This window comes from Tenebrio molitor, chromosome 5 (genome assembly GCF_963966145.1).
Source record: "Tenebrio molitor chromosome 5, icTenMoli1.1, whole genome shotgun sequence".
Taxonomy (NCBI): Eukaryota; Metazoa; Arthropoda; class Insecta; order Coleoptera; family Tenebrionidae; genus Tenebrio; species Tenebrio molitor.
Window position 1 is genome coordinate 867,845 of NC_091050.1, and position 27,637 is coordinate 895,481.

Below are 27,637 nucleotides of genomic sequence, written 5' to 3' on the forward strand. Positions count from 1 at the left end.
AAGCACGTGTTTGAAATTTTAATAATTTTTGGGAATTTTACTGTTAGGCGATGCACTGAAAGATATAATCTGGTTTTTAATCAAAAAACCAGTACTGTTGCATTGTGTTGGCAAAAAATAAAATTCCACTAATGGTGTTAGTGAATTTAATTTTTTCTGTCTGATTGGCTGCACTACATCTGACATCTGTCATTTTCAAATGTCATAAAGTGTGAAATTTTCCATTTTCACTTTAAAATGTTGTGAAAAATACTAAATGTAGACAGTGAGATTAAACTCGCAGTAACCCATTTCTACATAACCTCAAATCTACACAGTGTTGCCGACTGTCTCTTAGGTGTAGATTGCAGTGTTGGCAGTTCTTCCATTAAAAAACAGATTACATCTTGGATACACAATCCGCACTTTTTTAACTGTCAACATTTAAAAAATTACAATTTGTTACACCTTTCATCTTCAAAACGCTCCAAAGTGTCAACTTCCATTTACTTTCCCATATTTATTCCGTTCCAGCGATACGTTAAACGAGAGTTTGCAAGAAACTTAATTTGATTTAGGCGAAGTTCAGTTTGCAGAATTAGCCGGTTATTAATATGAATTAAAACTTCACTGAAAATTTGTTTCAGTGAAAGCAACAATTATGCAAAATTGGCGTGAAAGCTGAGCTTAATCAAGTTTCAGGTGCTACAGAGTTTTTAACCTTCGTCTCGATCTCGCCGTGAACACGAATGCTTTCAAATTTTATTCTGCATAGAGCGCGACTGTTTTTTCTTTGTAAATGCGCCGCAAAAAATTGTCTGGAGAGGAGTAATCCCCACGATATTTTAAAAGGATTTTTTTCCTTCAAATCGAGCGCTTTCAGCAAGAGCTTGCAAAAACCAAAAGCTAAACACTAAATACTCCTCAAGCTCTTTGAATTCCACGTAACAATTTACAACGAGAACATGTGTGGCCACTGAATCGGACATGTTGAGTCTTGTTCACCACGGAAGCGCTGGAGGCGACGGTTTTCCTTTTTCCTTCGATTGAAACCGATCTAATAAATCTGATATTTCGTAAGCCTGTTATAAATATTTACGGTTGAATTGATTTTTTGATTTCTTCCAGGTTCCTTGATCGAAACGCTTTCATATATGGCTTATTGGTTCCTTCCGCTATCTTCATAACAGTCACCTTTTATTATTTGGTGAGATCTGCTTTAGTGGCACGCTACGTCATCAGTATGCAAGTGGATCGCAAGATACGTGATAAAATGCGACGCAAAAGGATGCTGCACATTGCTCTCTTTGCCAAGGTAGGAACAGTCAAGATGGCTCAAACATTGCTTCTGCGGAAGCTTTAAGACATTCTAGTCGTTAAAAAAAAATCCAGCAGGCTTCGGTTGAATATTTGCACAAAACAAAAATAATTCATTTTGCTTAATATAAATATGTATTTTCAAAAATATTTTTAAATCCAGAGATCTTTTTGTTTACTAGAAAGAAATTGTTAAATCTTCTCAGCAAATAATAAATACAAATCTGAATCAAAGCTAACACAAAAATATTAATTTGCTCTTTTGCATCTGCAGCAGAACTACCTAATTCGAGCTTTTGCCTTGCGTGTTTGTTTCTTTGGTGTTGTGGTTTGAGTTCCTAAATTGGCTACACTTAATTTGCTCGAAGTGAAGTTTTAGAGATTATGCGATTAACTTGGATGTCGTTAGTGCATTCCGAACAACAACACCGCCTTAACTGCTGCACAATATTATTCGAGGCACGCATATTGTTCTGCAGTTCTATGAAAGTTTAATCACTTAAATGACTAACATACTAAACAAGAAGCGTCAATGTTGCATACGTTGTGTGCAGTAGAATCGGTAAATGCGAAGATTTACTGCAGGGCTAATTAAAATAGGATTTGACTTCTGTTGCTGATATTTAAGGCTCTTTGCTACCAATTGTCAGCTATATGGTAATAACGTTTTTTCCATGCTTTTTAATTTGAAGAAACCATCGATACTGCAATTAGTTCATGTGGGTTAATTACTTGCCCTTATTTTCGAAAAAGGGTTTTTTTTTCTAATTAATTACTCCTAATAATAACTAAAAATAGATTTTTAGGAAATGACGGATTTCTTACTCAAAAACTAATTTTTTTATGAAGTTTATATCCAGCTTGTAGGTTATAATATCGCGCGTTCAAACGAAATCCTGGGGTGGGTAGGCGTTGGAAACCGGCAATTGTTGTGCTTTTTTAAAGCGTAGATTAATTGGAGCATGTTGACAGCTAACCTAAAATTTAGAGCCAAAAAATCTTTCTTCCTTTGCAATGTTTTACATTAAAAATAGAATAACTTAACAATTGCTATTCTTGAAGTAAATATCTAAGGGCTGAAAAGAAACATGTTCAATTATGTCCCGATTAAAAATAAACAAATGTCATTCTTGTCAAACAGCGGGAAATTCAAACTTTACACTGTTCTAAACGCTTTAATTTTTCCAAGGCCTACTCAACCCAGGATTTCATTTGAACGCTCGATAGTTATTTATGGGACTCTTCTTTAATTTTTTGGAAATGATTTGGTTATTTTTATATTAATAAAGGAAATTAAAACTAGATAATTTTTTGAATTTTGATATGCTTCCTAGCTTGTAGTGTGACAGTTGATATCAAATGCAAAACTTACACGTCGAAAAAATATAATTCTTAAGCGGATTTATTGAGAGGTCAGTGCGAAATCAATAACTTCTCTGCTTCACTTCATAAAACAGCAATTTTAAAAAAGGAATGGACAACAATTTGCACTTCTAAAGAAATAGGGAAGCCTCGAGCAACATGTAGTGCCTGGATCCCCTACAAGAATGGAATGTTCTCCAAACAAAATTCTGTTTGAAATAAATAAACTTGTTGCTGGCGGCCAGCCAACTTCGAATGAATTCACTTCCAACCACATTCAAATCATTTGTTACACAGACTTCGAACCCTCCTTTTTTGTAGATATCACGAACCCGAGCCAGCTGCGGAACCATTAAATAACCTCCGAGTACATCTGTTTGTTTCACTTTATTTTCTGTTTGCTTTATGGCTTTGAAAGGATTGGCGTGTGTCTTCCTTTTGTGATTGCTTTAGAGGAGGTGGGGGCCAGTAGAACTTAAACAATAGACCTGTCAGACTTTTAAAAAACGAATCTAAAATTTATTTGTAAAAATATTTTTTAAATCGTCCTCGACACATCATCAAACAACTTCAGTAGCCCTGTAATTTGGATCCACCACTCGTCCTGCGAAAACAATAACATTTTTTATTTTGACGTAAAATATGAACGGACGATCTGCTGTGAATGGTTTTGGAGGGTGTTGAGAGAAACAAGGAAGAACGCTGTTAAGTCCTGAAATAATCACCTGACTCGTGTCCTTCAAATAAAATTGTACTCACCGACAACACCGTTGGTTACTTCAGCACCCTTCTCGTCAACCTCCATGAACACCTTCTGAACAATTTCGTCAATGTGGAAGGTACTGTCATCCTCTGTGATTCCACTAAAATCAGCTTCACCACTAAATATCTTCTCCAGACCCAGCTGTAACAGATCTTGCAGGTTTAGTCACGCAAATATTTCCACAAACACACCTTCTGGAGAACCTCTTTGACGTAGAGAATATTGGAAATTTGGAATTTGGGTAGTACCACGTTGACGCGCTCCGTCTTAAACTCAGGAGGATCGAATACCAACTCCAGTTGGTTCTCCAGATCCGCAATTCCGTCTGTTTTCAGAGGAACAACAAAGATCATGCAAACATTTTGGTCGTTGAAAGACATCTCCAAGAATCTCGCGTTCAACTGTCTGCTCTCGCAATAGTTGTACAAAGAAGTAATGTGCATCATGTCGACAAGAACTGCTTCGTTTTCAGATTTGTAGAAGTACTTCTTCGTGGTGAAGAAAGACTGGATCTGTTTCCTCCAGAACGCTGCGAACAACAAAGAGTCGACGAAAATGGCGCTGGTCTTGTTTGACAGCTTGTCGATTTTGATCAAATTTCGTCTTCCACTCTGCGATTCTTCTGTGCAACATGCGTTAATAATGTCTGAAGCTTCATCCGGCCTGCTGAAATCTATATTTTCCAAATGGGCGTTGAAAACTTCTTTGAACAGTTTCTTAATGTCGTCTTTGCATTTGGTGTTTCCAATGTAGATTTTGTTAAATATGACCAAAAGGAATCTGTCATGCTTCTGCAACTCCGTCAAGATGATTTTGAAAGCGGATTTGATTTTGTCGTGGCTGTTGGGGAAGTACCCCAGGGCTAATCGAATGCTTTCGGCTGTTTCGTCTGTTGCACCCAAGTAAGCTGCTGCGAGTAGAGTCTCGATTCCCAAAGGGCTCATCAAGAAGTTTGTGCTTTTGGTTTTGGAAATCTCCTACAAACGAGAACTTTTCCAAAAATTTTGTATTAAGTTGCAAACTCACCCTGTATAGAGAAACGGCCAGATGATTTCTGTTACACGTAAATTCTTTCAACATTTCTTGGAAATTCATTTTTTTTTTAATTTTCGGTTTTAATTGAGATTTAAATCCAACACAGTTTTAAAAAACATAACCTCAATATTAAGTGCAAGGACAAAGAAGAAGATAGTCGACACAAAACAACAAACATGATAAAAAGTAGCAGGTTCGGTAAAAAGTAAAAAGTGAAAGTGAAACAAGTGACTGTCACTAAAAACTTTTCACGGTATCGAAATAAGAAAGTAGGGTAAATAGAAAACTTCACATTTTCATTCTGTTTAATAAATATCATATAAAAAATTTGGTATTTTTATTTTTACACAACTACTTTTTTACTAACAATTACAATACGCAATCATATTATCTATTCACTCTCTCTAAGCACAAGACTTTAGCAGCTTTCTGGATTCACCACCCTTCCCATAAAAATGATGATATGCTTGATTTTGATATAGAAAAAAAATGGATGATCCGCAATAAACAATTTGGACAGCTGACTGGGAAAGGTCGCAGGGTTAGGAACTCGATCTGCAAAAAACCATAAACAAATTATCAACAACTGTTTCCTCCTTACGAATAAAATCGTCGCTCTCGACGCCGTGCTCGTCCACCTCTAGAAAGACCTCTTGGATGATCTCGTCGATACAAACACCATCACTTTTACGACCAACCATCCCTCTAAAATCTGCTAGATCAGGCCTGAACGCCGACACCACCCCCATCTACAACACATTGAAGGATGTGGAAGTCACTTCGCCCACACACTGACCTTTTGAAGAACATCCTTGAAATAGAGCTTGCTCCTGATTTTGAATTTCGGCAACATCACAATCACATTTTCGCATTTCAAGTCGGTCACTTGCAAGACGTTCTGGATTTGTTCTTCGACCGCATCAAGACCGTTCAAAGACATGGGAAGGACGATGACCATCGAGCCCTCTTGAGTCTTGAAAGACAACTCCAAAAACTTCGCCCGCAAGCTTGCACTTTCAGCGTACTTGAAGGACGAGGTGATCTGGAGAGTGTCCACTTTGAGGATGTCAGTTGGGGTGTAGAAAGGTCTCTTTGCGGTGTTAACAGTTGCAAATTGCTTCCTCCAAAAGGCTCTGAAGTAGAGGAAGTTGACCAGGAGGACGTTGGTCTCTCGATTTATGATTGCCTCTTCGACCAGATTTTGAACATAGCCTTCTGTTTCTTTTTCCATCCAAGAATTAATACCACGAGCTGCTTCATCCGGATCGGTGAAGTCAATCGTCTCTAGCTGTAGATCGCAAATTTGTTGGGTAACGATTTTGAAAGAATTGGTAAAGTGGAGAGTTTGCTTCATGTAGATCTTGTTCCTCATTAAACATAAATACTTGTGTCCGTGATTTTGCAACGTCGCCATTACGTATTTAAACGGAGTGATTATGGTATTCTTGAAATCGGGAGAATATCCTAGGGCGACTCTTATTTCTTCGAAGGTGTCACCCCTGGCGCCGAAACTGACCAACGCGAGCATGATCTCGTTCGAAAAAGGGCTCATCAAGAAATTCGTATTTCTGTTTTTCGCGAATTCCTGTAAAAGGGAGATTTAATTTTTTTTTGAGATAATTAGGGCTTACCTTGTAGGCGAAGGTCATTAAAATATGTCTGTCGGTAGTAAACTGCTTTAGTAAATCCCGTACGTCCATTTTGACACATCAGATGGGGCCTAAATGATACAAAACACCCTAGTGACAACATGTAAACAGTGGAAATAGGAACTGGGAGTCGGTTGGATATAAAAATGTTTATAAAAAGAATTAATGTTATCTTCTTTGCCAAGGAGAAATAATAATCAGTGGCTAAAAAATATCTGAGAGAAGATATGTCAACTACAAGTCAATTTAAAATAAATATAAATGTATATAGATATATTGTATGTTTGTTTGAGCCTCTCTGTAGCTTTAAACAGTGAACCAATTTCGACTAAATTTTGACTGCGAGATAGCTTATTTATCCAGGAGTGACGTAGTACAAATAGCTTCACGCTATCTTATCAGAAAAAGAAACAAAAACCTAGTAGAGAGAGAGCGGTAATATTTCTCACAAATGCAAACGTACTTTTTGAAGGGGCATGTTCTTCTTTATGCAGTAGTGAAAAGAAGCTTTGAGAATGTTGTCTTGTTGCTTTTAAGCACAGTTGGATTAAGTCTTTCTTCCCACATTACATCGCGGAACTGTCTTCTTTTTACTATATTTCTTTACAAACACATTTTGCAAAATATGTCACCGCGGGAAATACTGAAAAAATTGTTTAAACAATTTACAATAGTTGTTAAAGGTTTGAAAATCACATTTTTGCGTCTTAATCTGCGAAAAACGTTCAAAAGCGCGTCGCGAAATATTTCAATTTCGCGTGACTTATAGGTTTTCTATTGGCGCCAGCTTTAAATGCGGTTTAAAGCGTCTGAAGAAATTAAACGAGTTTCTTCCACCACGCCGTCAGTAATGTTATCCTTTTATTTCAGATAACGGTGTTGTTAGCACTAGTGGTAACTCTGGGCGCTCTCAGCAAGCTGGCCAAGTCCGAAGCGGCTTGGATAGCTTATCACGTCGGTCAGGGCCTCCAAGGAATTTTCGTGGCGATGCTGGTAACATGCAACTGTCAAGTCTTAAAGCTTTACACAAGAAGTATGAAATCAAGAGCGTCACGTCATATACCAGTTTACGCCAGCGTGGGTCGTGCCTCTTCTGCCGCCGTCTCCAAATCAACGAGTCTCCAGCTCCTGACGTGGGAGCCGGCACCAGATCCGGTTTAAAATGGCAGCTGGAAAATAATACTCAATATCTAGGATTATATCTGTATCTCTTAACAAAGCAAAGATGTCCAGAGGCGTACTTTTCTTTTCACGTTAATCGAGACAAATGTTTAAAAATCTGGTGTCCCGGTTGTAGTTAAAAGAAGTGTACTCAAGATGTTTCTAGTGACATCGTCGAATATGAATCATCATAGTAGGATACATATCACCAAAAAGTAACATATACTCCTTAATTTAAATTTGATTTGGTTTAATTGAATGAAATTGTTAATTGTACTGGTAGTTGTCAGAAATACAGTGTGTTTATTTAAAATTTGCTACTTTTTTGTTGTCTGAAAAAGCAAAAATTTTACAATCTAATACGAGATTTAAAAGGTGGAAATTCAATTTTTTAGAAAAATAAAAGTACCATTAATAAAAATAATCAAATATTTAATTTGACAGATCTTTGTTGGCTACATTTTTCTGTAAAACACTCGCAATGTATCAATAACAGAAATGGGGAATTTTTGAAGAACACACTGTATATTATATTTTTCTAAGTAGCTGGACTAAATCGAGGCAAAGGAGCATCCATTGCTCAAAAATATCTATCGCAACGTTCCTTCAAGCTATCAAGGCTTTAATGTGCTTGTTTCGTCCAATATTATCGAAGCTCCCCACCATAACAATCTATTCTTCAGCATCATTTCATCACCACATGTTTCAGCATCGCAGCAATTTCAGGATAGCACACCATTTATTCCCTCCAATATCCACAACGTGTCTAAATTTATCAACAATTTATCCTCACCTAAATCGTTGTCAAGCTATAAGAATAATAAAGAGACAATAAAATATCACAAAAGATGTAAATCAATTCCTGAACATATCTGTCGACAAGGGACAAGCAGAAAATTTCATTTACTCCCCAGTAATAAAGTGATTGCTTATTGATCCCTCCACGAATAACTTTCTGTTGGATTCCATTATGCAGAGCTATTGGATTATTTTCGCCCCTTCGAGCGTAAAACACTCTATTTCCAGATTGAGTATTTTTGTAATTAAGTCTGTACCCTAGAGTAGAGTAGAATTAGTAGACGATTATATTCTTGTAAATACCATCGCAGAATAAAATTTAAGTTTGTAAAAATCCACCACTTTTTCAATCCTTGTCACCCTTTCACGCGATATTTCCTAATAAATTAATTGTCATTCGCTGTGAATAGATGGCGACAGATTAAAAATTTCCCATCGCTCAAGCTCGACCGTTATGAAAAGGAAACTGAAACATTCCAGCGCAGAAAAACAATGCAGCTGTGATGAATCGAGACCCGCTCCCGATCGCCGTCCCCAAAATTAATATGCGCCGGTTAACAGCCGACACTGGTCAGTCAGCTTTGTGTAAGCCGCACCAGGATATCGGAAACGGGGGCAGGATGATTTCCGGTTGCCTGTTTCCTATGATAATATTGTCGGAACAGCCCCCGCTAGTCCAATATAGCGCACAGTAAAAGCACTAAGGCGTTCCGCCCCTTCATCATGCACACACTAGTCCCTTTATTACTTCGGGTAATTTATTGGACTAGTAGAACGAGCTGAGGGAATATTTGGGGATGTACGCGTAACTTGTAATTTGTGTTAATTAGGTCATAACCCCTTAATATATACGTCAGTGATTCCAATAAGGCGAAGGAGACGGCAAAGATGGTGGTTTTCGCTCTTTGGTGGAAATACAAAAAGTAAAACGGAAGAAGAAGGAAATAAAAAAGAGAAACGGGGAAAGAAAGGGATGACATTAGAACGAGGGGAGAGCGAAGAAAGAATACGGTAATGAAAGTAATTATAACACACCAGCACTAAAAAATTTGTTGTGATTTGCTGTCTTTTTGCACATATAACAGAACTATTCATTTTGATTGTGACCACTTCCTAGTAACTTTTCACTTTCAGTTGCTAGGTTATTGATAGGGAATTTTAGATAACACTAAATCCAGTCGCAGTTGGCAACTCTCGGAGGCGCCATTTTGACAGAAACGTCACGCTCACTGAAGACAGAACGGAGAACGACTTGCGCAAACGTTTTTCGACGTACACTGTGCGCATATCTATAAAATTGAGTTTTGGTACAAAATTTTAGAATTCAAAAAGAAAATGCCACGTCGTCTTCTCAAAGTTGGGACCAAACTTGACTTGTTTCGAGACATTTATTGACGCCAACGGGAAAACAACTCACAAAGACGAACATCACCAATAAAGTTAACTGCATTTGTGCTTTTTTTGCTGTACATTTTGGCTAGTAAGTGTTGTAGTTTGATACCTTCTGCCTTTTCATCCCCTGTAAATCATTTTTTTGAGCTTTCTGTCTGATTAGTTTTTATCTGAAAATATTTGTATTAATCAATGCTAATTGAAAGTTCTGATTACATTTAGTAGGTAATCCCCAGGCATTTTTTGCGTTTGCCTTACTGCCAAATGACCATTTCCTTCGTTCTTCATTAATATCGAGAATTGCATGAGGTGATTTCGAAGTTTTTACGTTAAATAATCTGTACCTGGATATAACCCCACTTTTCAACAGACGTGATCACAGAATCAGACAGACGTTTTTAGTTTCTCCTATTTCAAATATTGATTTCCGTTATTAATATTGATAAATACATTAAAATCATTGCTTTACTACCATGGTCAAGTTTTGACAATTCTGACATTTTCACATCATGTTCACACCACACAAATATTTAGTGTAAAACGTATGCAGCACACAGCTAAACAGCGCCTACTATGTTTTTCGTTGTGGCCACAATCAAAGTGAATAGATATTACATCTCGGGACCAGAGTCCCTTTTCATCCCTCGTGTAATTATAGGCCTCGCTGCGCTCGTGCAATATTCTTAAACTTGTGATGAAAAGGTGCATTTTAATCTTGTCATACAATACCTATACTATTGTTTTACACTATGAAAAAAATGTCCCCGCATAATGTTGATTAGAAAACAACTTTTTTTAAGGTTTGTACAAAAAAAATTTTCGCTTAAAACACTTGAATAAATTTCTCTTTATCTAAAAACGTTCCATCACTTCCTGCAACATAAAATGCACCTGGATCAAGTCATTTCCTGCAACATGTAATCCTGCAGGAATGATTGATGACTCGCAGAGTTGCAGTAATTCTTAAAACATTCACCCTATTCTTATTTCTCCTTTAAACAGTAAACGCTGTTAGAGTTAAATTCTATAATAATTGATACAAATCACAGATTCATCATAGCAGTGACGATTGGTAGGTATTGAAAAACGTGGGCGTTGAAAAAGTAAACAGATTTTTTTTGCGATGCATTTACGATTTTGAGCGGCATTTCTTGTTGACTTGATTGTGTTGGACAGAAAAACAAGTAAGTTAAAGTAATGATAATGAATGATGATTTATTCTCGCCCACTGTGTCCATTTTGTGAAACATTTTATGTGAACCGAGCTGCAACACATTAAACATCGACAGCAAATCCAACGAGCGCGCTGCAAAATAACGCAACACCAATCTCCCCAATCTCGACAAAACCAACCCGAATTATCTCCACCCACCCTTTTAGTAAAATAGAAACCGCACCGGCAACAGATTTTTTAGCACCGCTTCACGGTTCATCTGCGCCCGTAAATTACATGAATAAGCAATTTTTGTAGCATTTCTATTTTCGCATCCACTCCGAAGGACCATTAATCCGATTGAACCTTCTTTGCACGTGTGTGGCGGAACATGCACCGGTCCTTTGAGGGCCGCACACAAATCTGAAATAAACGCCATTTGGAAATTTAATCGAGCCGGATGCTGCAGCTTCGTCAATTTCGATCCGATCGTGTTTAAAATTGCTGAAGCGGACGATTTGAATGCGGACGAAATTAGATTTATTCGGACTCGGTGATCTGCTTCGGCAACAAGTTTATGGGATTTTTGTTTTCTCTTTCGGAATGTGTTTCGCATGTTTGCCGGATTCGCGAGGTCCAAAGAGGATTACAGTTGTTAATTTATGAAACAACGTGATGACCAGAGGGCTGATTTCGGTTTGCAAATGCACCGTCTGCTCCAAATAACAAAAGGATGGGAAAGCTAAACATTGCGGAATCTCGAATACAACTGGCAGTCCAGTATATAAAAAAGTCTGCTGGAAAAAAATATGTTTGAGGTTGGTATGGGCTCGCAGCGAGGCCAATAATTACACGAGGAATGAAGAGGTAATTTTGTACACGATTCTGAATTAAAATCCAAAGACGTAATTTTATAAATTCAGGCCATTATGATGTAGAAAAAGCGAGGTCGATTTGCTTGCAGTAAACACTTTCGCGGTGGCGAAGATCGTCTAAAGCGGAGCGGCGCTGATCCTTTGGACATTGTTAAATCTGAGACATGACAGGAAAAGCGAAAGTATCTGATAAGTTTAGTCTCCAGACCCCACGTCCAATCCATTCCGGTAACATACGCTTGATACCCTCATTTATATTTTTTCCACGTACACAATCTCGATCAAAGTCAAAAATCTCGTTAAACCTTATAAATTTTTGATTGGGGCCTTTAAACTAGCACATCGAGTTTCTTGTCGCGACCAAATCTGCGACGCTATTTTGGTAAAAGGAAACGTACACAAAAACACCGGCTGCTGGTCCTCCAGATTAAAGATTAAAAACAATTAGTTTGGGCGCTCGGGTCCGGGCCGGGATCGTCCCTCGGGAATATTTTAAAACAAACTCCCGCTTGTGTGGAACAGTTGGTTGTTATTTCGTCACAGTTCGTGTCACGTTCATGAATTTATTTCGGCGGTGGAAAAATTGGCCTGCGTCAAAGGGTAAACTTTCAAATGAATTCGTGAAGTTGCTGCTATGAAATAAAACAATCTGCATAACACGTTTTTGGAATATAAATTATTTCGGTCCAAAATATTTCATTATTTACCAAGTTAGAAAATATTGCGCAGTGAAATTTAATTAAGTATTTCTACGTCATTTCATCAAATATGTATATGTATTTCTTTCAATGTTGCACAATAGCTGATAACTATTGAATGGAGAGTTTGGCTACACGGTGTGGATGCGCCCAGTGGCAGTCAAATTGAACAAAACATTTTGTGAAGAAGAAATAAAATGACATTTATTTTTTGAGCTACAATTTTTTTTTAATTGCTTTTAGTCTTCTACGTTGTCCTACAACCTCGTAGGTAAAATTTCGGCACATTTTAAAAATACACCCTGTATATCATATTTTATAAAACGTACACCAATGCGGTTTCCTTGTTTCAAAGCATATTTCCTATAGGTTACTTCGCATTGGCGTACATTTTATAAAACATGATATACAGGGTGTATTTTTTAAATGTGCCGAAATTTTACCTACGAGGTTGTAGGACAACGTAGAAAACTAAAAGCAATTTAAAAAAATTGTAGCTCAAAAAATAAATGTCATTTTATTTTATAACAGAATTTTTTCCGAGTTCTACATGAAGCCAGTAGCTCGTGATTAAAATTTGTGCACGCATTTAAAAATTACCCTGTATATTTAACAATATCCTTCAACGTAAGATATCACTGCCAGATAAAAAAAATCCCTACGGAAAAAATTACATTTCCTAACTTGTTGCACAAATAGTTATTCCAAGATGTCGGCTATTCCTCACATTCAACTCTCCTTGACGTTTTCCACTTTCAACAGAAAGTTTAGCAGTTTTGATTGGGCTAATTGTAAAATATGAAAAAAAAATCAACTGTGTAAACAACAATATGACCGTATTATACAAGAGACATTAAGTTAGCGGATTAAACGCTTTATCTTTATTATATTGGTTCGGTTGCGGCCGTATTGGATTTAAAAAGAGTCTTTATTGCGAGACCGTAAATATCCCATAAGGCGATATTGGAAATCTAATAACTCTCAACAATAGCTTTGGTTTTGTGGTTTCATTAATTCTGGCCATTATTTGAAAGCAATAACACAGATATAACCCATTCTAAAGCAATAAAAGGGAAGCTTGTGACATAGACTGCATGATATATCAGGCGATTTTATCACAAATAACCGGAATTTGACACAGCAAAATAAACATTATTTTTTCTTTGAAAGAAATAAAATCTTGATCAGATTTAGAGGAACTTTATCCAGAACAGTGCAGAGTAAATGTGGCGATATTTCAATTTTAAAATTAAAAATAAAGAAAATGCAAGAATTTTATTTGAGAAGCTCTTCTTTTTGCACTTTTGATAAACAACTCAGCAAATTAATTTTTTGACGAAAATTTGAATTTTACTTGACTTTTTCACCTCGAAGATCTGATTAGGAGCCGAATCGCGGTAAACAGAGCTTTATACAAATTGGCTCCCGGCCAACCCCTTCACACAAAATTCTGATATATTCCCTTTACTGCGGCTTAAGCACACCTAAATCAGAGAAAGTCGATACATGAAATCTGCACCACTCCACATTTATCCCCAATAACCACGGAAACACGGATCCCAAGAAGAAAAAGCCAACAGTTCCGCCCGGAGCCCACAATTTATCATCTGAATTAGTAATCCGGAGCGGATTGCGGCCATATTGTCCATAAATAATTTTTATTAGCGGGACCGGTGACAACGGATAAATTCGCAACTGGGATGTGACGACATTGGCTTTGTTAACCCCTTTGGTAATTTTTTTATGGGCGAAAGCCGGAAAGCTTCACGGAGATGCAGATACGAGCTAATTACACATCATCAAAAAATTTTACTCGGCAAATTATTTTTTTTTAATAAATAAATATCCCTCCGAATAAAGCAGAAAATTTTCTATTAGTGGTTTCATTTCCTTTTATTTCCTCTTTTTCACGTGTTATCAACATAATCCTGCTGTCGCTGCTCACTATATTTTTTCCCTTGTTGCCAGAGCCCCGACGAAGGTTTTTACTTCATTTCCCGTTAATTTTCCGCCCTCCAAAAAGGAGATTTACGTACAGATAGTTGGGAATTTATTCGACAGACGGTTGCGTTTATAGTTGCAATTTCTGACAAATGTCCAATTAGGGGTTAAAAGGGGATAAAATTCCATTTTGTGCACGAAACGGATTCGAAATTAAGAGCGTAGCTGGTAGTTTATTGTCCGCAGGGGTGTAATTCCCGGAGCAGAAGTTATAAATGTTTGTGTTTTAATGGGGGTTATTAAAAAAACTTCTCCACCACGAGATGAGTTTGCGGATCGGAAATAATGGTCGAAATTATTATCCCCGCTCGAAGAAAATGGACGATAAAGGCTCTTAATAGGATCCTCGGCAAATAGAGATTTCTGTTAATTAAGCCCAACTTGCGTTTATTTGATAAATGTGGTTTTTTCCTGGCGGAATTATCGATGGGGCAGTTCATTAAGGAGTGATAAAATCTGGCCTGAAGAACGGGGCTAATGGGAAAAATAATAATATTTAATGAATTCAATTACCGAGGTTTCATTTTTAATTATTTTCTTCGCCGGTTGAATAAGGAACGATGTTGCTGGCGAGAATTGGACGGCCGTAAAATAAATTCCTTAAATTAATTTCGTTGCTTCAGATTGGAGAGAAATTAACTCTCGCTTGTAAATTTCAAAAACAAAAAATACTCTGGATGGTGTATTTATTCAGCGCAAAAGGTAGTATGTACTACAATTAATAAAAATAATAAAATGGGATATGATAAAAAATCTTCTGCTGCTACTATCGCGCGTTCAAATGAAATCCTGGGCTGAGAAGGCGTTGGAAACCGTCAATTGTTGTGCTTTTTTAAATCGTAGATTAATTGAAGCATGTTGACAGCTAACCTAAAATTTAGAGCCACAAAGGTTGTCTTCTTTTTCTTTCTTTGCAATGTTTTATTAAAAATAGAATAACTTAACGATTCCTATTCTCGAAGCAAATATCTAAGTGCACCCTTTGCTGAAAATAAACATGTTCAATTATGTCCCGATTAAACATAAAGTCATAAACAAATGTCATTCGTGTCAAACGGCGGGAAATTCAAACTTTACACTGTTCTAAACGGTTTAATTTTTCCAACGCCTACTCAGCCCGGGATTTCATTTGAACGCCCATTACATGCTTCGCTAACATAATTATGTGTCAAGATATTTCTTGATTGAAGAAAAAATTACGATTTCTCCGTTACCATGTGTGAGTCAGGTGACATTTAAAAACTGTATTATCTAAATTCAATTCTTGTGACAAATCGAATGCAAAAGTCCCCATAATTCTATCTTTACCAGTAGTTGAGAAAAATGCAAGAATATAATTTGCAAAATTTAAAAAATCGCATCGCTCTGTTTGTATAAATAGTTAAATACTGAACCAATATGTCTTTATAAAATAATGGAGTTGAATGAATATTTCCTCAATAAAAATCAATTTCCTTTAGGCTCGTTTTGAGCTAAATACATTTAAAAAGTGCGTCTTATAGACCAAACTGTGACGAGGCGAAAGTAGCAGAGTCATATTTTTAGCAGTACCTAATTGAGAAAACTGTAGATGCTTGTTGAGCTAAATACATTTCTTTACGAAAATTAACCATTTAAGCTGCATCAAATTTAAGGTTTTACAGGGTTAATTATGACGAATCTACTTCAAAAGTCATCATAATTTTAGTTTTAGCAGAAGTCGAGAAAAAAGCAAAAATATACTTTTGAAAAAATGGTGAATGCGCCGGGATATTTCGTACATACAGGATGAATCAATTGTGGTGTATTTCTGGAATTTTCTTAAAAGCAACCAAAAATACCAAGGTTTTTGGGAGCTCGCCCTATCCAAATGTGTGTAAAATTGTCATCTAAATATGATCTGATTAACGGCCGTATTCACCAACGCCAGTTAACGTTAACTGTAAGTTAAAATACTTCGTTACTTTAGTTACCTATTGTTACAACAATGTTTTCGTATATTTTAACCTACAGTTAACTTTAACTGGCGTTGGTGAATATGGGCCTAAATGTTGTTATTATTGTACCACTTTTTGGTAATTTAATTCTTACACACAATAGATATTTACACAACAAACTATATTTACGACAAACTATTGAATATTTTATAAACTCAATTTCAGCGTTGTTTTCTTTCACAATTCAGCGTAACAAACTTCCAAAGAAATAAACGCAAGAAACACGTTAATTATTTATGACCTAAAATTAGCCGAAGACCAGAACTGGCTGTGTTTATTTTGTTCGTATAGAAAAATAAGTTTGTAATTTTTGCCTTTACTCTTTGCACCACCTTCCACTTAATGAGGAATTCGTAATGTAAACAAATTGTTTCCTTTGCGAGCTAACTGTTAAGTAAAAGTTTCTGGATTCTTCCCCTCTATTTAAAACTCTCTCTTAAATGTTGTTTACTTTCACTCCACCACCTGTAAATAGCGCCATTCTTATTTAAGTTTGGTGCAGAATTGGTTCAATTCGAATTAAAAGGGACTAAAGACCGGACCTGAAAGAGCAAGTTTATTCAGCAGGCGGCAATATCAGGTAGTCTTCATCCTTTTGTGAGCTTTGGTCCAAATTGAAATCCCGTAAAAAGAACTGTTTATCCTCGCTCTTGTACATTTTTAATATCGGTAAATATTGACGTTGCTTTGGTGGCGTCGAAAAAGTGTCAAGGATTATGGATTTAAACGTAATTCGTTAACACGGCTGATCTCGCTTCTGTTGGAATAAAAATAAAAGGTAAAGGTGTTATGAAACCAAAAATTAACCCAATAAAAATATTTATAGAAAAAATAATAGATTATATCATTAAGAGCAGAAGTGAGTCTTTTTGTGCTAGTCTAGAGATTTAAGACCAAGACGAAGTCGAGGTCGGCAAGTGGACAAAGGAAAAAAAGACCTTCTACTATGAATGCCAAATACTATTTTACCTTCAAGCGGATCGCAAAAAAAAAATCGGACATGAACTCCTTTTGTATTCTTTATTACCCTTTTTCAAAATCGGATCATGTCAAAAAATCTCATGCACATTCGGAAATTAGACACGGCTATGATGTTTTGGAAATAAAACCAAAATACCATCTACCAGTTTTGCTTACTTTAAATAAGAATACATAGATTACATTGTTTACGGTAGGATCACTATTTTTTTTATAACTCAACTCATAATTTTATTCAATTCTGAAATATTTCTATTGCTTTACTTGAGACGCAGACCCTGAAACTAACGCTGTCTTGTTACCAAAAACCTTCAGTCCCCTTAGACCTTGCGTCAAAGGAGATTCAGCCCGCTGAAATATAATCCTCCTGAAAAAAGTCATTTTCATATAGATTATGTGACTCAAAGGCGCACGTTAACTCCGACTCTGAAAAATTGAGGCCACTTTTAAATTCACCTCATATTGTGAAACACGGCGGGCTTTGTGCACCGAATGAAACATTTTTAATAGCGTACGCGGATAAGATTAAATAGAACGGGAATTTGAAAATTTTGCATTTAAAAAATGCTGTGTCAGTCTGTTGATGGCACGTGAATTCGATGTTCTCTGACCGTACCCTTGAAATCGTCTTAATAAAATGTGGTTTGAATACGACCCTCGTCAAAAATGTGATTTTCTCGCTGCTGATGTTGTCAGGATGAAGTGTTCTTCGAACTGAAATAATTCACCACAGAGCGCTGCATCCAAATTAAACACAGGAGAGGATAAGATAAAGAGGAAGGAGTTAAGTGGAGCATGAACGCGAACAAGGGTGTATTTTTAAAATGTGCCGAAATTTTACCTATGAGATTGTGGGACAACGTAGAAGACTAAAACCAATTTGAAAAAATTGTACCTCGAAAATTAAATGTCATTTTATTTTTTGACATAGAATTTTTTAAATATTTTTTCCGAGTTCTAAAAGGTGTTCGCTTAATATTCTCTGGTAGCATCACCTATGGCAATCTTTTGTTTTGAAAAACGGATGTCGCAGCGTTAAAATACGACATAACCTCACTAAAAAATCACAGCATGACACGAATTATGATAAAAAAAGTAACACAATTACAATTCGCGCACAAATTAATCAATTTATTAAATGAGGTGCTGGAAATGTCTACCTTCTTCTTTTCGTAACAATTTGTGGCACGTTCCTGTTTTCCTACATAAGGTTCAGTCTGTTGCGTTACGATAACTGACGCTCTGAAGTGTGGGGAGCATTTTGCATTATTTCTCTTGCAGTTTCAATAACTGCACTAACTGCAGCAGTGCGTTTTAGCGGCTGACCTGAGGTTTTTCTTCGGTAAACGCCTCCAGTTTCACGTAACAACTTTACACACCGGCTCAGGTTATCTTCGAAGGTTTTCCATCAACAATAACATTGGGGAATTCGGCGATAAACTCTTCTAAGCAGTTTTGTACGGAGTAGATCCATGAACCACTCACTTTCAAACCAAAATAACTTTCAATCAAAACGTTTTCCGCTCTAACGTGAACACCAGCAAACAGTAAACTTGTCTGAACGCAAATGTCAAAATTGACAGTTCTACTCTAATTTTACTAACGGGAAGTTCAAACGACGACATGCCTTCACAGAAACAAAATATTTCCATAGGTATGCTACCAGAATATTAAATGAACACCCGATACCTGAAGCCAGTAGCTCGTGGTTAAAATTATGCTGGTTCATTCTGGGACACCCTGTAGATCTTCTCATTGTACAAATCGTTGTTTTAAATTTATTTAATTTGATTTGATATCAAATGTTCTGAAAACTGCTTCAAACGGGATAACAAGGATTTCACTTTTAAGCAATCCAGGACCATCCGAAACGCATTCATTTTTTATTTCTGCTTCTGACACTAATTTAGCATTTTTCGTACTAGATATTTTCTTTAAATATGTCCATAATTTATATCAAAACAATAATAACAATTCTTTTTTTTTATGTAAAATAACCAAGCAACACCAAAAAGTACCTAATATCTTTTTCATACATTTTTTCTGTATCAATTTTTATACTGCAGTGATAATTCTTGTGTTTGTGTTGCTCTAACCAAACCCTACCACAGTTATTTACTCAAAGTGACTGTCTTTTTCACAATTTTGAGTCACAATGTCCGACTTGAATTTATCCAAGCTACTGGAAGAATTCTCTTGCGGCCGCCACTTACTCCCTTTATTCACCTTGAAGGTAAGCCAATTACCAACCTCCAACCAATCGACAATCACGTTCTAGATGCAATCAAGACACCAAGCCAACGTTCTCTTTTGTCCATTTCCTACTGAAACCTTGCTCGCCTTGATCTACGCCGGTGCCGGCTACGACATCTCAGAAGAGCTACGAGTTATCCTAGGTTATCGTCCTCACCACGAGGACATGATGGTTTCGACCTTCAAAACTGTCACAAACACACTGAAGGACGCCTACGATCACACCGATTCCATGAAGATATTTAACAAAATGTACATCAAGAGGAACTGTGACGTCACAGCTTTCAGAGAGATGGCGTCGGCGAATTTTGACGTGGAGGTGGAGCACATCGACTTTACCTACCCTGACAAAGCGAGTAAAGAGATCAGACACTGGATACGAGAAAAAACTGGACTAGTTGTTAAAAACCCTCGCACCATGGTGGTATGCAATACCGACGCCATCTTTGTCAGTGTGACGTATTTTAGCGCGGTGTGGTTGGCACAAATGCCACTTTTTGCCACCGCGAGAGGAATTTTTTACGTGACTGCCAAGAAAGTTGCTTTTGTGGATACGATGTACTTCGTTGCGCAATGTCACTACCACGAGAGCAAAACTTTCAAGGCGATATTTTTGGAACTGTTTTTCAACACTCCAAATGCTTCGATGGTCATTGTCCTCCCAAACGAATCTAGCGGAATTTGGAGTCTGCAGAATAAAATTCCTTACATCTTTGGCATGAATTCTTTCAAACTGGAGTGTGTCCAGGTGGCGTTGCCTAAATTCAAACTTACAAAGAAATTTTCTTACAAACCAATCTTCCAGAAGGTTTGCATTTATTCTGTGTGGTGCTGTTAAACTGTCACGGTTTTGCAGATGGGTACAAAATTGTTTAAAAACGGAGGAGCCAATTATAGTCAAATTACTGGAAAATATCACTTCCTTAAGATAAATGACATCGTTCAAGTGGCTTCCATTGTTGTTGATGAAGAAGGGGTTCGAGTGAAGCAAAAATCTTCTGGTAACGACATAATATGGACAGAGTTAACACTAATTCAATATGATTCTTTCAGAATTGCGTTGCGAATCCAAAAATATCTTCAAGAAAATATTTAGGAGACGATCTCCAGAAAAATGTGAAAAGACTGTGTTGGTTCCTACAAAAACTTTCAAAGTGGAGCATCCTTTTCTGTTCTACATTAAAGTAAAGGATCTTATTATTTTTACAGGGAGAGTCCTAGATCCCAGGAGAAGATAAATATAGGCATGATAGGCTTGTATTTTGCTGTAGGTATTTTAAGTTTCTAGGGAATTTAATTATTTTATATTTTACAATTTTCTCCAATTTTTGCATTTTCAAAATTCAAACATTTTTAATATTTCAATAATACACTTTCTGATTTGAAGCACATTTCTGGAGTGTCTGAATGTGTTTAATTTGCATTTTAGTAAATTATGAAAAATTACAGAATTCTGTAATATAATTGTTTTACCATTTTAATCTTGAGCGTTTATGTATTTTTTTTATCTTTCATTGCATCTTATTGTTGTATATAAGTTTAGAATTAGTGTTAATGTGATATGTGTATTTAAAAAATGTTTTCAGAATTGAAACAATTGACAACTATGTATTTTATATCAGAGTTGTTCTGGTCTGTTTCTCTAATTTTTTCATGATGTGATGAAAATTTTATGATCTTTTTTACAATCTCCGTTTTATTGTACTTTTTTAAATGCAAATTATGATGTCACAGAAAAGCTGTTTCATGCATTTCAAATTGTAAACATCATGTAATGTCAGACTTTATAACAAAAAAGGACGTCGCCAGTATAAGTCGCAAAAATAAATTTCAAAGAGCAAACAAAAATGTTGGTTGATTTTTATTTCCAAATAATTTAAAAAGTTAACATTATGACAACCCCAGACGATAACATTTAAACTCTGAAAGGGAAATTTCAAGTTGACCTGCGACTGTCGCAACTTCTATTGTCATGGTAACGGCGCAAAATTGTAAATTTGACAAAGATGACGCATATTGGTAATTAATGTGTAGGACAAAGATAGCTACACATTTCCGCTGCGCGACCATCACTTGAAATCGGGCTCTTTTCTGGTCGAGGCACAGCCGAGGCTTGAAAACAGGCGAGCAGAAAAGGCACTTTTTGGCCTTGATGAACATAAACTTACACGTTTATTACCAGCTCTTCTACTGATGATAATCTAGTCTCTGTTAATGACTCCACATTTGAATGAATTCTCCCGGAACATCAATTTTGCATTTTTAGCCACCATTATCCACCAACAGCACCGTCATCATTCCGCTTATCGAGTTTATCAATATCTGAAACACTGTTAGTAAACAATATTATGTCACCATCAGTTTGCCACCCCAACTATGTCAACAATTCCACCATTGTGTTACGCCAGACACCGAAACTGATGCGTAAGGTAAATACCTGACCTAAAAAGATCATAAATAAAATCGACGGAAACGCTTCGTCTTCAGTTCTCTCGCGCCGCCTCTGAAATGTCCAAAGTGTAATCCCCGCAAGAAAAAAGTCGCGCCGCCAAAAATGAGGATTATTAATATTTCGTTGACTTTATTACTGGTGCTCGGCAGCTCAGGGGGCAGCGCTGCGGCCGCCACAAAGGGGTGAGTGCTCAAGAAACGCGTTAAAAAGTGCAAAACTCGCGCCAAACGGGGATAAAGCGAATTTGCATGCATCTAATCGCATTACGGGGGATCCCCTCGAGTAATATTTATTTAATAACTCTTTGGGAGAAGAGACGTAAATTTCCCTTAGCACCTTTAAAATACTCCGTGTGGTAAACACAGATAAAGCTGTGTAATCTTTGAAGGGGGTCGGTGCTATTTTGGCTGTGATAACGTTGCGGATGTCACTCGCAAATATGACTTGCTATATTTGCGGTTATTAATTTGGGGTGAAGAGGGTTGTTGTGAGCGAGTTCATTAAAATGTCAAGTGAAATCGTTTGTTTCGTCGTTCGACATAGATTTAATTGGAACGTCCGGTCCTTGATAAATGACGGTAATTTAAATTTGTTGTACCTAGGGGTGGATTTTATTGGGGGTCGTGCAATTTTGTTAAAAGCACAAGTTCGGGGAGTTTTATGGAACTGCAACTTAAGAAGTGCAAAATGCGAGCTTTTGAGCTTTTACGGGCACGTTTTTAGTTGTGCCGCGTTATTTTATTTGTTTCAGTAGAGTTCGATGTCCATTAAAAGTTTTCTTTGTGGTTTTTGGACGGAACAAAACTGCAACACAAGGTTTTATTTTCTTCTAAGCAAATTCTTAAGTGATAAAATGTTGTCTGGTTGCAATGAAATATAAATACTTAAGTCACGCGAAACTGAAATATTTTACGACGCGCTCTCACGTCTAAATTATCTGAGTTTTTGTGCTGTAGAAAAATTTAGTTTTGTCGTAGTTTTCGAGATGAAGACAAATTAATGCCGAAAAATGTTATTGTTAAGAATTTCCTCCGGTGCGGAATTTTAATTTTAGGATGTAAGAAAAGTAATTTTGTAATTAAGCTGCCCTGAATTATTCAGATATTAATAACCCTAATGGCAGACCCTTCGTCCTCATTTCGTCTGTAAAACGTCGCCGACTCGGCCTGGGAAGACCCTTTCCCATTACAGATAGTGCGTGTACAAAGTATACAAAATGTCAGGAGATTCCCGTTACACCGCCACCTTCCACGGATTTAAAATGATTAAACTCCCCTGAAAAGAGTAATGCGCGTTGCGAGGATACAACTCTGCTTGTTTATTACCACAGTGCAGGACGCCGCACACGAGGCGACAAAGAATATTTCAACACAAATTCCGCTCGAATTAGACCCCGATTCGATTTTTTGCCTCGACGAGAACACCATTCAGGGGAGTTTAATTCAATTTACCTATCTGCAAAATACTCGACTTTCACCACGCATTACGGCATTAAAGTAAAACTTTGACGCTTACTCCCGCAACTTCCGTCGCGCACCATTCGCAGAAACTTCACAATTACTTCGAGACTTTTACAGCTTTACATGCGGCTGAATTTTCATTAAGAAATTTTCGCTAACAAGATTTGCCACACCTTTGTCTACCTTGCCGAGATTTACTGCGAGGCTTAACTGTTTTGTCTCTCTTGTACGGTTTTATTATCTTCTTTGCAACTTTCTCAGTTGAGACAGAGTTGCATCAAGATATTACAAAAGCTAGATGGGATGATGTGGAATGTCATCTAGAAGCCATTACGATGTTGCCGGTTTCAAAACTAACACACGGTCCATTGTTTGTTGGAAAACTACATTCATTTAATTAAAGAAGTTGGGAGTACGACTAGATCGAGTTATTTGTAGCGAGATTTGATTTGGAGGAAGTAGAAAGAATTACAAAAGCGCATTGACGTGAATCTTATTTTTCAAAAACCACGGCATGGAAAGCACTTATTATTAGGGAAGTTGCGGGAGTTGCGTTGCACTTTGCACAACTCCGGGACAACGACGCCAGAGGGACCAGTTAAACAATGACATCACGAGTCAACTCCCACCAGATTTTACAAAACTGCTGAAACTACAGCTTAGCGAAGTTTCCCAGCAAACACTATTTTAATACGACATGCTCGCAAGATAATGAACTCGGCTAGACTTGCAACAACAAAGGCTTCATCAGAAAATGAAATAAGGTGGTAAACTAATGTCACAGGCTTCCGGATGGCAGCAGCGGTGAAGCTACCCAAATCCCGGAAGCTAGCGATGTCGGCACTAAGAACTCCGAAACCGATCCAGTAAATGATGTGGCTGGACCGCAACTCCCGAAGGACCGCACGGGACCCCTGTCACCGCCTCCAATTAACCCGAAAATGAAACGCTGCGCGAGGTATGATCCTTCAATGAAGTGAAATTTCCCACAGAAAATAAACTTCTTTTATTTCTTTGAGTCGCCATGATGTTTTTGTTGTTACAGGCGTGAAAATGTACGAAGCCGCCACCGCTCGGCAACTCTTTCTTTGGCCAGAAGAGACGTCACCCAAAGACAGATCCAACGTTGCGAAGAATGCAGAAACGGGTTCTCCTGCAGAAAATACAACATGTGCACTGGTTGCAATATTATATGCAGCGGTGTGACAACACCCCAATCGCCCAGATTCAACACGGAGACCGTTCTGTCAGAAGAACCAAGAAGAGAAGCACAAGGACCAGAAGTTGTGCAAGATGTTGACGATACACCTGTCATCGTGTCTTCAAGATTTGGAGAAGAACAAAATGGTGCTTCCCAACCAGTGTACTATTCACTAGGGTCGGTAGGACCGGGAGTTTTGATGCGACTCTTCACAAAAATCTTCACCGTTCCTTCTCCAGACAACTTCGAAGAGCTCGTAGTTTTGGGACGGTTGAAGAATTCGCAAAAAATTCCAAATTTAAATCATTTGGTAATCATCGATTTGGCTCAAGCTTTCGGTAGAGGAAACAAGAGTGCGGCTGATGTCCACCATTTTGAAAGTCCGGACTCCACTACTACTGGTTTGGTGGAAAACTTGGACAAAAGACTGGGGGAGGCTATAGCGAAGAAGATGCAAGAAGCAAATGGCAATCTCAGTATGGATGAGGTCAACAAGATTGTGGATCAAGTGATGAAAGAGGTGAGTTGTGAAATGGAAAATATTTTTGGAAATTTTGAATTTTTGCTTTCAGACAAGTCAAAATGTGGGACTTGTACAAGAGCCAGTTACTCCAACTGTTGAAAGTGGGACTCGGTGCAGTGTAGATGAAGCTATGGAAGATCTTCTCGATGTGATTCCCTCTAGTGGACACCAGCACAAGGAGAAACCTCAGCAGAGTGGATACAAGGAGGAACCGCAGGATGTACCGGAAGAAGATTCTAGTGAAGAAATAAAAAATCCACCTGTCATTCAAGACAATTTAGGTGTTCTTGGTAAAAGTCTACCGGAAGATGCTTACGTAGATGACAACGAAGAAGCTCGAGCAAACCTTCCATTAGAAGATGGCTATGTGGATGATAATGAAGAATCTCGAGCAAACGTTCCATTAGAAGATGGCGATGTGGATGATAATGAAGAAGCTCGAGCAAACGTTCCATTAGAAGATGGCTACATAGATGATAACGAAGAAGCTCGACCAATTGTGATTAACGAAAACAAGTCACAACCTCCTCTACAAGATGCCAAGAAAGATCCAGTACCTAAAGAAACTGTCGACAGTCCTGACAAACAAGTAGAAGTGTTTGGCGTTTCAGATGCGGTGAGACCGCTTCCAAATTCAGAAAGCCAGGTCACTCCAGAACCTGGAAATGTTCAGAATGAGATGATTGGAGAATCGGCTCCTGAAAGTGAGAATGAAAATCTTGAAGAAAGCGTTTTAAAGATAGTGGAGGATAGTTTGAAAACTGCTTCGGATGGGGAGAGTGCTTGGAGGAACATGGACCAAGATGAGGGTCTAGTTAGACAAGAAGAATCGGGACCGATTTACGAAGAGTTCCCCAAGAAAAACCAAGCCAATTCTGAAAGTAACATGAAAGTGTTTGATCAACCTGAACCCAAACCCCAAATGATGGAATCTAGACAAGGGGACCTTTTGGAAAGGCAAGAAAGCGACAAAAACGCAGCCATTTTCGAAGACAATGACGTTTCCGAGTCGAAGAGTGAAGAAGATGTGGGCCCTCCAGTAACCATGCCGACGACCAGACCGCACCTGGACCCTTCAGATCCAGATCCAGAGCTACCCCGCTTGGTCGACCCCCCAATGATAATAAAAATGCCGATGCCGGAGGTGGAAAACCCCGGACAGTTCCCTGGTTCGGCAAGTTCCGAAGAGAGATCGAATTATTTCGGTGCTCTGGTCCCGGCCAAAAACTCCGGTGTTACCGATTCGAGAATGAAGAAACTGTACTACGTGGGGAAAGACATAAATCTTCCTTTGAAAATGTTCCAAGATGAAAATGGAGTGTTGAAACTGAGAGTGGACACGGACGCGTTGTGCAACTGCAAGAATAAAAACTGCACCAAAGCGCACATCGGCGAGGATTTAGAAAGGAAAATTGTGGAACGCGACAATGGAGTCTTGCCCGAACTTCAGGTGAACTACAAGCGCGACCAAGAGAGTGTGGATTCTAGAGTTGTTAAGAGGTCTCCGAAAGTTGATTCTGGATCGAGTAATAGTGTGGGTGGAGATTACAAATTCGAGGATTTGAAAGAAGAGTTGGAGAATGAAATTGAGAAATTGGACGAAAATATTGACAAGTACAAAGAGGAAAATAGAAATTGGCTGAATAAAGGGACTGTTGCGCTTTTTAAAGAAGTGGAGAAGGCCAAAGAAGTTGACGATATGATCACTCTTGCGAATAGTATCTTGTCGTGGATGAAAGACTTGGCCACGAAACATTTAAGTTCCTAGTTAATTTACCACGAACATTTCTACTTTTTATACTTTTGTACAACCAGTTTATACCAAATACAAATTGATTACGTCTTACATCAAAAATAAATGTTTTATAAATAACTAGTTTCGTCTTTTACGGTACTACTCAGTACTCTCGTGGTATGTGAACTCAAACTTAAGCTCTAATTACTACTGAAGTCCCCATCAAGATCTGTTTGTAGTTCTTTAGTTATGAGCGGAAAAAGGTAAGTACATACACAAAAATTTTGTCTTTTATAATATGTTACGAAGATTATTCTGATGTCCAGAAAAAACGGCATTTTTCCATTACCATGCACCATAATAACAATAGTTATTTGTGTATCAAGGCCAAAAAGTGTATTTTTTTCGTCAAAATTTGAGTTTTCTGGCCGAGGCGCAGCCGAGTCAGTTTTCTAGTTTGCAATATAAGAATTCTCAGTTATCGCGGGAAATTCAGCAACACGTTATGTTCATTTTGATGGGTCTGCATGTCAGGTATTTTAGTAACGAAAATTTAATATTTTTTTCAAGTTCTACATGAATCCAGTAGCTCGTGATTAAAATTTGTGCACGCATTTCAAAAACACCCTGTATATTTAATAATTTGAAGCAAGTTGCTTATACCTAATACATATATGATTATGATTTTGTTGTTGTTATACAGGGTGATCCAAATTTTTTTTAAATGCTCTAACAACTTTATTTCTTGTCCGATTTCAATAAGCGATATATCAAATGAAAAGGCGTTTAAGGGACTGCCATATAAAATTTATTTTTTAAAGAAGCAGTTTAAGTAGGGTGATATTTAACTTTCTCATTTTAAATTGTGACATATGT

General features: G+C 37.5%; 4 protein-coding genes across 4 annotated transcripts in view; 3 read left to right on the forward strand and 1 right to left on the reverse strand.

The window, feature by feature from the left end:
- The window catches only part of LOC138132222 (adhesion G protein-coupled receptor E2-like), a 95,330-nt gene extending 86,976 nt beyond the window's left edge, over positions 1–8,354 (forward strand). Inside the window, exons 6-7 of the mRNA XM_069049655.1 lie at positions 1,108–1,294; positions 6,976–8,354. Of these exons, the coding sequence (XP_068905756.1) occupies positions 1,108–1,294; positions 6,976–7,266 (478 nt within the window). The 3' untranslated portion in view covers positions 7,267–8,354. The remainder of the gene's footprint in view (positions 1–1,107; positions 1,295–6,975) is intronic.
- Positions 3,216–6,849, reverse strand: LOC138131567 (uncharacterized). The gene is made up of 8 exons (XM_069048639.1): positions 6,088–6,849; positions 5,253–6,041; positions 5,058–5,205; positions 4,880–5,011; positions 4,448–4,551; positions 3,613–4,398; positions 3,418–3,562; positions 3,216–3,370 (listed from the first exon to the last, which is right to left on the reverse strand). The coding sequence occupies exons 1-8, from the start codon at positions 6,154–6,156 to the stop codon at positions 3,219–3,221; spliced, it is 2,325 nt and encodes a 774-aa protein (XP_068904740.1). The 5' UTR covers positions 6,157–6,849; the 3' UTR covers positions 3,216–3,218.
- A 10,721-nt stretch (positions 8,355–19,075) lies between the features above and the next one.
- On the forward strand, positions 19,076–21,322 carry LOC138132219 (antichymotrypsin-2-like). The gene is made up of 4 exons (XM_069049652.1): positions 19,076–19,370; positions 19,416–20,198; positions 20,247–20,391; positions 20,444–21,322. The coding sequence occupies exons 1-4, from the start codon at positions 19,293–19,295 to the stop codon at positions 20,626–20,628; spliced, it is 1,191 nt and encodes a 396-aa protein (XP_068905753.1). The 5' UTR covers positions 19,076–19,292; the 3' UTR covers positions 20,629–21,322.
- Positions 21,323–21,869: 547 nt separating this feature from the next.
- LOC138132204 (midasin-like) lies at positions 21,870–26,887 on the forward strand. The gene is made up of 4 exons (XM_069049627.1): positions 21,870–22,024; positions 24,087–24,260; positions 24,348–25,023; positions 25,076–26,887. Exons 1-4 carry the CDS (start codon positions 21,945–21,947, stop codon positions 26,792–26,794), a joined length of 2,649 nt encoding a protein of 882 aa, XP_068905728.1. The 5' UTR covers positions 21,870–21,944; the 3' UTR covers positions 26,795–26,887.
- The last annotated feature ends 750 nt before the right edge of the window (positions 26,888–27,637 follow it).